This window comes from Entelurus aequoreus, linkage group LG11 (genome assembly GCF_033978785.1).
Source record: "Entelurus aequoreus isolate RoL-2023_Sb linkage group LG11, RoL_Eaeq_v1.1, whole genome shotgun sequence".
Classification (NCBI taxonomy): Eukaryota; Metazoa; Chordata; class Actinopteri; order Syngnathiformes; family Syngnathidae; genus Entelurus; species Entelurus aequoreus.
In genome coordinates this window covers 36,929,528-36,943,009 of record NC_084741.1, presented here as the reverse complement: position 1 = coordinate 36,943,009, position 13,482 = coordinate 36,929,528, and the positions used below count along the sequence as shown (strand labels likewise).

At 40.3% G+C, this 13,482-nt stretch overlaps 1 protein-coding gene across 1 annotated transcript in view; it reads right to left on the bottom strand.

Annotated features, from left to right (window-relative positions):
• LOC133660652 (NF-kappa-B inhibitor delta) overlaps positions 1–11,957 on the bottom strand; it is a 39,542-nt gene extending 27,585 nt beyond the window's left edge. The window contains 1 exon segment of the mRNA XM_062064224.1: positions 11,859–11,957. Within this exon segment, the coding sequence (XP_061920208.1) occupies positions 11,859–11,874 (16 nt within the window). The 5' untranslated portion in view covers positions 11,875–11,957.
• Positions 11,958–13,482: the final 1,525 nt, after the last annotated feature.

The following is a 13,482-nucleotide window of genomic DNA, read 5'->3' as shown; positions in this document are numbered from 1 at the left end:
CACTACGCATAATAAACGCAACATTGTTAATATTGCCACTACGGATAATCTTAACAAAAACTCGTCAAAACAGCCCAATACCTATAATATGGGCTTTTTAAACATAAGATCATTGTCTCCCAAGGCGTTATTGGTTAATGAGGTCATTAGAGACAACAATCTTAACGTCATTGGTCTTAGCGAAACCTGGCTCAAACCGGACGAATTTTTTGCGCTCAATGAGGCATCTCCTCCTAACTATACGAATGCGCATGTTGCCCGCCCTCTTAAAAGGGGAGGGGGTGTCGCACTAATATACAATGAAAATTTCAACCTTACCCCTAACCTAAATAATAAATATAAATCGTTTGAGGTGCTTACTATGAGGTCTGTCACACCGCTACCTCTCGACCTGGCTGTTATCTACCGCCCCCCTGGGCCCTATTCGGACTTTATCAGTGAATTCTCAGAGTTCGTTGCTGATCTAGTGACGCACGCCGACAATATAATCATAATGGGGGACTTTAATATCCATATGAATACCCCATCGGACCCTCAGTGCGTGGCGCTCCAAACCATAATTGATAGCTGTGGTCTTACACAAATAATACATGAACCCACGCATCGCAACGGTAATACAATAGATCTAGTGCTTGTCAGGGGTGTCACCACCTCCAAAGTTATGATACTTCCATATACTAAAGTAATGTCCGATCATTACCTTATAAAATTTGAAGTTTTGACTCTTTGTCAACAAGCTAATAATAATAATAACTGCTATAGCGGCCGCAACATTAATGCTGCCACAACGATGACTCTTGCTGACCTACTGCCTTCGGTAATAGCACCATTCCCAAATTATGTCGGCTCTATTGATAAACTCACTAACAACTTTGACGATGCCTTGCGCAAAATTATTGATAGTATAGCACCGCTAAAGCAAAAAAGGGCCCCTAAAAGGCGCACCCCATGGTTTACAGAAGAAATTAGAGCTCAGAAATTATCATGTAGAAAACTGGAACGCAAATGGCGAGCGACTAAACTTGAGGTTTTCCATCAAGCATGGAGTGATAGTTTAATAACTTATAAACGCATGCTTACCTTAGCTAAAACTAAATACTACTCAAATCTCATCCGCCTCAACAAAAACGATCCTAAATTTCTGTTTAGTACAGTAGCATCGCTAACCCAACAAGGGACTCCTCCCAGTAGCTCCACCCACTCGGCAGATGATTTTATGAATTTCTTTAATAAGAAAATTGAACTCATTAGAAAGGAGATTAAAGACAACGCATCCCAGCTACAACTGGGCTCTATTAACACAAATACGACTGTATATACGACGGACACTGCCCTCCAAAATAGTCTCTCTATTTTTGATGAAATAACATTAGAGGAATTATTACAGCGTGTAAGTGGGATAAAACAAACAACATGTTTACTTGACCCACTTCCTGGGAAACTTATCAAGGAACTGTTTGTATTATTAGGTCCATCAGTGTTAAATATTATAAACTTATCACTTTCCTCCGGCACTGTTCCCCTAGCATTCAAAAAAGCGGTTATTCATCCTCTGCTCAAAAGACCTAACCTCGATCCTGACCTCATGGTAAACTACCGACCGGTCTCCCACCTTCCGTTTATTTCCAAAATTCTCGAAAAAACTGTTGCACAGCAGCTAAATGAACACTTAGTGACTAACAATCTCTGTGAACCTTTTCAATCCGGTTTCAGGGCAAATCACTCTACGGAGACAGCCCTCGCAAAAATGACTAATGATCTATTGCTAACGATGGATTCTGATGCGTCATCTATGTTGCTGCTTCTTGATCTTAGCGCCGCTTTCGATACCGTCGATCATAATATTTTATTAGAGCGTATCAAAACACGTATTGGTATGTCAGACTTAGCCTTGTCTTGGTTTAACTCTTATCTTACTGACAGGATGCAGTGCGTCTCCCATAACAATGTGACCTCGGACTATGTCAAGGTAACGTGCGGAGTTCCCCAGGGTTCGGTTCTTGGCCCTGCACTCTTTAGTATTTACATGCTGCCGCTGGGTGACATCATACGCAAGTACGGTGTTAGCTTTCACTGTTATGCTGATGACACTCAACTCTACATGCCCCTAAAGCTGACCAACACGCCGGACTGTAGTCAGCTGGAGGCGTGTCTTAATGAAATTAAACAATGGATGTCCGCTAACTTTTTGCAACTCAACGCTAAGAAAACGGAAATGCTGATTATCGGTCCTGCTAGACACCAACATCTATTTAATAATACCACCTTAACATTTGACAACCAAACAATTAAACAAGGAGACTCGGTAAAGAATCTGGGTATTATCTTCGACCCAACTCTCTCGTTTGAGTCACACATTAAGAGTGTTACTAAAACGGCCTTCTTTCATCTCCGTAATATCGCTAAAATTCGTTCCATCTTGTCCACTAGCGACGCTGAGATCATTATTCATGCGTTCGTTACGTCTCGTCTCGATTACTGTAACGTATTATTTTCGGGCCTCCCTATGTCTAGCATTAAAAGATTACAGTTGGTACAAAATGCGGCTGCAAGGCTTTTGACAAAAACAAGAAAGTTTGATCATATTACGCCTATACTGGCTCACTTGCACTGGCTTCCTGTGCACTTAAGATGCGACTTTAAGGTTTTACTACTTACGTATAAAGTATTACACGGTTTAGCTCCAGCCTATCTCGCCGATTGTATTGTACCATATGTCCCGACAAGAAATCTGCGTTCAAAGAACTCCGGCTTATTAGTGATTCCCAGAGCCAAAAAAAAGTCTGCTGGCTATAGAGCGTTTTCTATTCGGGCTCCAGTACTCTGGAATGCCCTCCCGGTAACAGTTAGAGATGCTACCTCAGTAGAAGCATTTAAGTCCCATCTTAAAACTCATTTGTATAATCTAGCCTTTAAATAGACCCCCCCTTTTTTAGACCAGTTGATCTGCCGTTTCTTTTCTTCTCTCCTCTTCTCCCCTGTCCCTTGCGAGGGGGAGTTGCATAGGTCCGGTGGCCATGGATGAAGTGCTGGCTGTCCAGAGCCGGGACCCCGGGTGGACCACTAGCCTGTGCATCGGTTGGGGACATCTCTGCGCTGCTGACCCGTCTCCGCTCGGGATGGTTTCCTGTTGGCCCCGCTGTGGACTGGACTCCCGCTGATGTGTTGGATCCACTGTGGACTGGACTTTCACAATGTTATGTCAGACCCACTCGACATCCGTTGCTTTCGGTCTCCCCTAGAGGGGGGGGGTTACCCACATATGCGGTCCTCTCCAAGGTTTCTCATAGTCATTCACCGACGTCCCACTGGGGTGAGTTTTTCCTTGCCCGTATGTGGGCTCTGTACCGAGGATGTCGTTGTGGCTTGTACAGCCCTTTGAGACACTTGTGATTTAGGGCTATATAAATAAACATTGATTGATTGATTGATTGATATTAAAATTAATATCCTTGAGAGGGCATTAACTACCTCTACACCCTCTGTAGCACCTAAAGTACCACCCCACCTTGGTGGTGTTTCAAAGGCTCTCACATCTGTGCGTGCTAATGACATCACCACCGAAGGCCTGGCAACTTTGACCTTAGGAGCGGGTACAGGTAAACCTGTGGCTCAGGTGGATGCCAAAACCTGGGTGACTGTGTTGCTTGTTCCGCTGGACGTCCTTTTCCCCACACTTACCCCGCTCCTTTTAAGTTGACTGACATAAATGGCTCAAACTGTCTTATTTCCTTGTTCTCTGAACCCACGCCACCAGGGTGCGATTTTTTGGCTAGTGTGTACCCTCCTGTTGACAATTCCACCCGACTTCTTCCATTTGTGACCCAAAAGCTGAATTACACGTGTTTTCAATTCAAAGGACCCTCTTCGTCCCCCAACAAATTGGGTGACATTAACCCTTCCTGGTGCACCACACTGATAGATGGCTCAAGGATAGGCCCTTGGGCACGAGCTGACTTATTCTGGTATTGTGGGGAGCACAGATTGTACATTAGAATCCCAACGTTATCCGTAGGGCTTTGTGCTATGGTTAGACTGGTGACCCCACTCACCCTAAATTAACTCCCCTTGTAACTCCTGTCTCAGCGGCCTCTCTAACTTCTCGCCGACGCCGCCATGTTTTATCTCGGAGGAGTGTAAAGGGCTCCTTTGATCTGATGAGAAACCCTGATGGTGTTTACTTTGATGCAATTGGACAACCAAGAGGGGTCCCCTCACAACACAAATTGTGGTGTGAATCCTGTGCAGGTTTCGAGAACCTTCCTATCATTGGTGCTTATTTCCCTGTGACTGCTACTAAAAATGTAGAACGCATTAACTATGTTTTTTTATAATCTGTTGAGACTGACCAACCTGACTCGTGACGCCGTTGAGGGACTTGCTGAACAACTTGGCCATCCAGAACCGCATAGCCCTTGACCGCATCCTAGCCAAGGAAGAAGGTGTGTGTGCAATGTTTGGTGACCAATGCTCTACCTTCATTCCTAACAACACTGCCCCCGATGGCTCAGTTCAGAGGGCCTTAGAGGGCCTTAGAGGGCCTCCAGGTCCTGTCTAAGGAACTTACTGAAGTTTCAGGGGTCTCTGACCCCTTTAAAGATTGGCTCCAAAGCACATTTGGCAGGTGGAATGACCTAATTAAGTCTGTCCTGGTCTCCATTGGAGTTTTCTTGGCCATTATAGCCTCTTGCGGTTGCTTTATTGCCCCTTGTGCTAAGTCTCTATGCACCCGCATCATTGTTAGAGCTGTAGAAGGTCAACCCCACCCTGGTTCTGGGCTTGCTATGTCACTGAAGGGGGTCAAGCATAGTGGTGACTTTCAGGGACTGTTAGTTTCCTTCCCTGACAATGACGACATTGACGTTGACTCCCTCCTTCTCTCTCCCATGTAACTATGGTTTGATTGTTTATCGATAGCTTGCTCGAAAACCAAAACAGCACCTACTTTAATGTAGGGCGTCCTTTAGAGGTGTTGCTCTCGTAGGAGAGATCTTTTGGATAAGATCTGAAGGGGGATTGTGGATAATGCATATGTTTAAGAGTTATTTATTTATTCATAATCATGTTTGAATCAGCTCATATTTTTCCATGTATACTCTGTATACCAGTTTCTCTTTGTCTTCAGATTGCCTGTTTAGACAGGGTCGTAAACCATCAGAAATGTGAACACAACCCCCAAGTCTCTCTTCTTATCAGTGTTGAGAGGAGGGGGGGGGGGAGATGGGGGCTTTCTTTGTGTGAAAAGAGTTGCTTTTTCCTTTGGAATGCCATATCAACTTGGGCTACGCATTTGTATGTGTTGTTCGAGGCTGGTCTCTATTCTCAAATATTTGACAATAAATTACAAAATACCTATTCTGTGCTTGGTGGTACCTTTGAGTTCAGTTTATATGTCATCTAAGGAACTTGGGACTGACCAGCGTTTTACATCCCACTTGGAGGAACATCTGGTCAAACGCAACATCACCCATTAGTTTTCACCTGTCATGTCACGCACCTGTTTCACGTTTTGAGTCACGCACCTGTTGTTAATCATGTCTGTGTTATTTAAGTCTTTCTTTCTGTTCTTTCGTGCTGCCTGCATTCTGCCAGGTGGGGGGGGGTTGCAGCTCGCTGCGGAGTTGTTCTTCCAACGCAAAAAAACGGCTCCGGACGACAGCGTGAAGGTAGGCTTGGATTTATTTTTTACTATAACAAAAAGAACAAACTAAAGACGTGCACATGACTATGAAACAAAAAAAACTTGCACATGGGCAAAAGACTAAGGACATGAACAAAAGTCGCTAACTGTGGCATGAATAGAAAAAAAACTTACTTGGTCAGAAAGAGACATGAACCGGTGTGACATAAAGACAATGCAGGCAGGACGAGAGAACAGAAAGAAAGACTTAAATAACACAGACATGATTAACAACAGGTGCGTGACTCAAAACGTGAAACAGGTGCGTGACATGACAGGTGAAAACTAATGGGTGACCATGGAAACCAAACAAAACAAGGAAGTGCAACCAGGAACTAAAAAGAGAGTCCAAAAACGAAGCAAAACATGGCCAAACAAAAACATGATTAACACAGACATGACAAATATAATATGTGTTGCATTATTAAAGAATATTGAAGTTTAAATGATATACAATAGATAGTTTAAATGTGGCTTTTCACTTCTGTTTACGATACCGATATTGGAGCCTTGAATGTTGGCCAATATCGATATTAAAACGATACGATATCATCACAGATCACAGTACATACTTATACATGCTTGTATTATTTTGGAGTGTGTAATGTTAGAAAAGGTTTAATTAGGTATACTTACTCGAAGAAAATGGGTATGGGTATGGAAAACACTAACCTTCTGACAACTTAATGCTCTTGAAGTGGAGCGTTAATTTGTGTTTTGGTGATACCTAAGTGGTCACAACAATACATTAAATAGAGGGTATGACGCAGGAAGTTGAATGATCCAGATACTGTATGTTTGCTAGTGGACACTTTCTAACACACTTCTACCTTGGATATTTTGCAGATGTAAACAATATGCAACAATAATGTTTATTTTGACAAATGGGTTGTTCAAGACTGTAATATCGTCCAATTAAGGACACCTTTTACGTACGTCTTTGTGTGCTTAGCTGTTGTGTAGCTGCTAGCTCTCAGTAGCCTATAGCCTACCATGTTTACCTTTTGTAAATTAGTTCACTAAATTAAAAGGAAAGATCAGACTTGTGTGTTTAATGGAGGACATTTGAATGTTAAATGGCCGTACAAGTAAACACGCTGCAAGCCTGCTTGTATCAGAGCTTATATCGGAGGTTTTAGATGCAAGTCATCATCCGATACTTTTTTTTGCTGATACCAGTCCGATATTCGATAACAACATCGGATCGGGACACACTTAATTATAATATGTAATTGTAATTATTTTTTAAACTAACTGCAAGTTCATTTAAGTATATTGGTTTATTCCCTAAGGTAAAAGCTGATTTTCAAGGCAAAAGCTGATTTTCAAGACAAAAACTGATTTTCAAAGTAAAAGCTGATTTTCAAGGCAAAAGCTGATTTTCAAAACAAAAACTGATTGTCAAGGTAAAAGCTGATTTTCAAGGTAAAAGCTGATTTTCATGGCAAAAGCTGAATTTCAAGGCATAAGCTGATTTTCAAGGGAAAAGCTGATTTTCAAGGCCAAAGCTGATTTTCAAGGCAAAAGCTGATTTTCAGGGCAAAAGCTGATTTTCAAGGCAAAAGCTGATTTTCAAGGCCAAAGCTGATTTTCAAGGCAAAAGCTGAATTTCAAGGCAAAAGCTGAATTTCAAGATAAAAGCTGATTTTCAAGGCTTAAGCTAATTTTCCAGGCATAAGCTAATTTTCAAAGCAACAGCTGATTTTCAAGGTAAAAGCTGATTTTCAGGGTAAAAGCTGATTTTCAGGGCAAACGCTGATTTTCAAGGCAAATCTGAATTTCAAGGCAAAAGCTGATTTTCAAGGTAAAAGCTGATTTTCATATAGTATCCTGTCTATGTAGGCTTTTTCTCCATCACCTGTTGCACTACATCAGTATAAAAAAGTGTTATTGCATGATTATGTCCTGGAAATTCCTTAGGCAGGCAAATAAGAACTCTAGGAAACAGTGATGATGTCCTCAAACACACATAGACTTCTTGCACAGTTTCCACTCTGTGTCTGAGCTGATACGTGTCCTCCATTAGGGAGACGGCTTAATCGGGTAGATTGAACAGAAAACCTTCACAAAGGGATTACCACTTCATTTCTATGACATATTTCTGTGCTCCGTTACGCTCACAGAAACACAAACCACAATCTTCCTGTTGTGTGTGACACACGTGAACGTGTCACCCTGGCACATTCACGAGCCTCAACTGCTTTCTACTACACGTCTGAAAGGACGACCATGTCTCTGTTTCTTCCCCAGTCTCGTCTAGTCCATTTCCCATGTTCAGAAAGTGCTTCTTGAACAGTATATGCAAATGTCTTGAGGATTCAGTCTACACTTCTTACACAATAAGTCACGGTGTGGTTGATGTAGCCACGTAAAGGTCACTTTATCAGAATATTGAGTTTCGTGATCTAGATCTGAAGGTGCTACAATATATCACGCTGAGTCTGAGTCATTTGATCTTTGCAAGGAAATGTCAACTTTGGTCAAAAAGTGCAGTCTGGAATGGCAAAAGAAAGTTTGAAAAATGTTTATCAATTAGTGAAATTTCTCACACATAATACAGTGAGAGCTTCATCAGAGGCTCAAAGAGTTGCACCGTACTAAGTTTAACCAGAAAAAATCATGAAACTCGTGATATCGATCAGTCTCGCCCGATTTCTGGGAAAAAAGCAGATTAATGCATTTTATTGCCGATCATAAATGTCGATCCTCTAATAATAATCACCTCCATTACTGCATTCTTCTGTATTTTAAGTATCATCATCAAGTAACATTATCACTGGAGGTTGAGGCTTAACATGTTGCACACAAAGGAAGAAAATAAGGAACTAGTTTAAACATTGTGTTGATATTGTTAAACCGTCAATAGCACTCACCATGAAAAGTTTACAATTCATACCTGTGATTGGTATCAGTATTGGTATCGGCTGATCTCACGCATGGATGATCGGAATCAGCAGCATAAAACCCTTATTGGAACATCCCTAATTTAAACAGTCATGGCATGTGACAACATCAGCAATTATTTTGAGGTTGTAACCTGGTGAGCATCCAAAATATAAACTTTGCAAGTTTGTTTTACGTGTGTGTGTGCGGCGTGTGTGCATGTGTGTGTGTGTGTGTGTGTGTGTGTGTGTGTGTGTGTGTGTGTGTGTGTGTGTGTGTGTGTGTGTGTGTGTGTGTGTGTGTGTGTGTGTGTGTGTGTGTGTGTGATCTGGCAATGCTTACTTAATGGGGACATTGCTCTGTTTACACAGTCACCTTTAAGGGACCTCTGACGGTATGGGGACAAAAAATCAGGTCCCCTAAAATAAAACCTTTTTAACTGATAGTCAGATCCATTCTGAAGATGCCTAAGTGATTTTTAAGCTTTGGCCCATAAAACATGTTTACTGGTTAGTTTGAGTGTGATTTTTTTTTGTAATGGTCCTCAGTAGTCACGTACACATTTGTGTGAATTATGCAAAATTATTTAAATGTGGTCCCCATGAACCATATTAACTCTTTTTCCCCATGGTCCCCAGTAAGAATGATCAGCACATTACTTCATCAATACAGAGATTTAAAGACGTGTATGAGCTAACTGGGCAGTGGACATTTTACCAAATTTTTTTTACGCCTCCACAACCTGTAGAAAGGGTGGTCCCCACGAGTGATGATCAAAAACTTGGTCCCCATTCCAAATGATAACCAGTGTGTGTGTGTGTGTGTGTGTGACAGTACCACATAGAGGTACTAGAGGAAAAGTGTGATGATAACCACAGAAGCATACAAGAGACTTACTGAGACATAGGAAAGGGTCAATGTGAGCTAAACATTCATCGATCCAGTCATTCTTATTTTTTCTACCCTGGAGCTGGAGCCTATCCCAGTTGACTTTGGGTGAGAGGCCACCATGAGATATTGTCAGGGCACATGTAAGACATGAGGGACAAAATTAATGATTGTAATTACTCTTGTTCCCCCTCCATTATGTGAGCGTCAGGCGCGTAATGCAGTACAGTACTACCTCAATTTACCAGCTAATGAATTGGTTCTATGACGGTGCTCCTGACTCAAAACACTTGTATCTCGAATAAATGTTGTATCACTTAAATCCATTTATCTTTTCACTCACCCCCACAAAAACAACACACATGTCTTTTAAAAAAAACACAATTACATTAGTTTTATTGGAGAGTGGAATTGTACGGTACTTCCTTCCAGCGGCTTCTCCGTCAAACACACCATCAGCAGCCTTTTCCCATATTTTCACGTGTAAATGTCTGCTGTTTAAATATTATTTTAACCTCTTTGGCTGGCGTTATCAACTCATTCTGCTTCAGTATGGTGCAGATTAGCAGGGATACGCTCCGATTTACTTATTTCTTTAATTCAATGTATGTCCTTCACACTCACTTTCTTCCTAACCATGATGCCTGGAAAACAAAGCCATGTCCATCCCTAGCTATAAGCTAATGCTAGCAAGTAGGGTTGTACAGTATACCCATATTATCATTAGTGTCATTGCTGGTTTACGAGCAGAGGAGCATGTTCGGCAGCACACAATCACGGAGTACTTACAAGCAGACAGTGTGTAGATAGAAAAGAGAGAATGGACGCATTTTGGTGTAAAAACTAACAATAAAGGTGAAGTTATAACACTGAAACGCCCTCAGGAAGAGGTGCTTTAAGACATGGCTAAAGTCCAGCCCCAGTCTGCAGTGGTGTAGCTACTTCTAAATCACTAATCCTCGCCTCCATGGCAACAAATAAAGTAAGTTTCTTACAAGTATCATCCCTGCAGGACGAGGAATAGCTAAACATGCTTCACTACACACCGTAGCTCACTGGCGCCACAATGTAAACAAACGCCATTGGTGGATCTACACCTAACATCCACTGTAATGATACCAAGTACAGGAGCATATCTAATTACGTCAATATTTTTTGGCATCACAACATCTTCTTTCATTTTTAAAAAATTTATATTATGTTTATAAACTCAGGAAATATGTCCCTGGACACATGAGGACTTTGCATATGACCAATGTATGATCCTATAATGACTTGGTAGCGAATTGATACCCACATTTGTGGTATGATCCAAAACTAATGTAAAGTATCAAACAACAGAAGAAAAAGTGATTATTACATTTTAACAGAAGTGTAGATAGAACATGTTAAAAGAGAAAGTAAGCAGATATTAACAGTAAATGAACAAGTAGATAAATAATTCATTTTCTACCACTTGTCCTTCATAATGTTGACAAAATAATAGAATGATAAATGAGACAATATGTTACTGCATATGTCAGCAGACTAAATTAGGAGCTTTTGTTTGCTTGCTTACGAATAAAAGACAAGTTGTCTTGTATGTTCACTATTGTATTTAAGGACAAACTTGCAATAAGAAACATATGTCAAGATCAAGATCAAGATGCTTTATTATTGTCCATTCTTTAACATGTACAAGACACACAAGAACTGAAATTTAATTTTCGGCACAGTCCAGACATACGTTTAATGTACCCTAAGATTTTTTGTTAAAATAAAGACAATAAGAAAAGTACTGAAAAGTACCGAAAAATATGGAAATAATTTTGTTTCATTGCTCGCTGTACATATCCTACGAAGTCAGACCTACACTTTTACAATGTCCATTTCTCAGACGATACAATTGTTGATGACTAATTACTTATTACACAGTCTCTTTATAATTGAGCGACAGTTCAGAATGTTGTTAAGTTAAGTTAAGTCAAATTAAGTAGATGGGTTGTGTTTGGCTTTGGAAGTTCCACTGGCTTCTGTACATTGGGCTACCTGTGCTGTATTCAAATGAGGGCAATGTGGAAAGCCCTGGACACAGACTCATGTGTGTGTGGGTGTCAGGTTGGGGATTCCAGAGACCTTTCTCTTCTGGGCTCGCTGTCTTTCACAGAAAGACTGTGCCAAGTTCCTCATTCTGTGGTCTAAAACACTATCAACATGCATGATCAAATATGTCAGAAAGTGGACGGAGAAGCTTTGACGTCACCACAAGTCTTTCCAAAAACAAAGTAACTCAGACATGATTACATGGTAGACACCATTGGTTGGTATGTTTTAAAGATGGAAGAAAAAAAAAAGCTATGGAGAGCATCCGTCAATCATTCCAAGAAAGTGTCATGTCGAATGCCCGTAGCAGTAAAGTTGTACTCACCTTTATCAAAGTGCATGTCTCTGAGGTCTCGAAGTGACGGGGATCAAACAACGGCAAAGTCAGCCAGCAGTGTGGTGAGAGATGTGTGCTTGCCTCAAGTCTGCCTCTGCTTTGTTGTTGTCAACTCAGCCCTGCTGGTACACATGAAGCATGCTGATCATCATCACCGCCCCCATGTGTGGGTGTCTACTCCTCCTTCTTGCGTGTGCGTGTGTGTGTGTGTGTGTGTGTGTGTGTGTGTGTGTGTGTGTGTGTGTGTGTGTGTGTGTGTGTCCTTGTATTTCTACCCTTCTTGAGACATAAACAAGGAAAAAGTACCCTCCATATGAGGACCGGTGAACAAGTAAGGACATAAATCATGGTCCCAATAAGGAAAACCATTACATCTAATAGAAATGTCTCATTTCCACCCCTGGTGGTGAAATCTATCAAAATTAGGGTGATCCCAAAAAAGAGGGATTTTTCAAATTGACTGTGTGTCGATTTTAAATGTGCTCCCCCTCTGGTAATCATATGAAATAACAAGTGCGTGTAAAAATGTTAAGTGCTCCCCCTCTGGCCAAGATATGTAATAGCAAGTGTGTGTAAGAAATTGAAATGCGTCCCCTTTGGCCAAAATTAATTTAAAAAATAAATAAGTATGTATATAGAGATATACTGTAATAACGTGAAGTAAATAATGAAGATTAAAAACCAATTACAAACAAAAAAATTCACACACAAAAAATAAATAACTAAAAGCAGTCTTTTTTTCACAATGTGTCAACTTTTTTCTTATAAAATTGGGAACAATTTCTCATATTATTTCTGTTTCTGTAATATTGCAATATTTTCTCGTAAAATTATATATCTTTCATGTAAAATGATATATTTTTCATGTAAAATTATTACTTTTTAATGCGAAATGGTGAAATTTGTCATAGAAACTCTGACTTTTATCACAATATTGCCAATTTTTTTGTGGTTCTTGTAAAATAATGACATTTTTTGAGTAAAATGATGACGTGTGTCATAATTTTGCCAAGTAAAATTCAGATTACTATTATAATATTGCCAACATTTTAAAGTGTTCTTAAAAAATTGTGACTTTTGTCGAGTAAAATTACGACTCTTTTCATAAAGTTGCCCAAATTTTAAGCTTTTCTTGTAAAATTGCGACTGTTATTGAGTAAAATTCCAACTTTTATCATAATATTGCACAAATGTCCAGTTTTTCTTTTATAATTTTGACTTGCGTTGAGTAAAATTACAACTTTTATTATAATACTGCCAAAATTCTAAGTTTTTCTTGTGAAATTGTGACCTTGTCTTGTGAAATTCCAACTCATTTTTCACCACAAGCTTTTTCATATTTGCATAGTATGTATACATTATTAATGTTGTAAATACAAATCATTATATATCTGGAAAGGGTGATCCTAAAGAGGGAGGCATTTTTTGGAGGTCTCAAGAAGGTAACAAATACAAGAATATGTGTGCGTGCGTGTGTGTGTGTGTGTGCGTGTGTGTGTGTGTGTGTGTGTGTGTGTGTGTGTGTGTGTGTGTGTGTGTGTGTGTGTGTGTGTGTGTGTGTGTGTGTGTGTGCACGCACCTCCCACTCCTACTCTTTCAAATATAACATTTC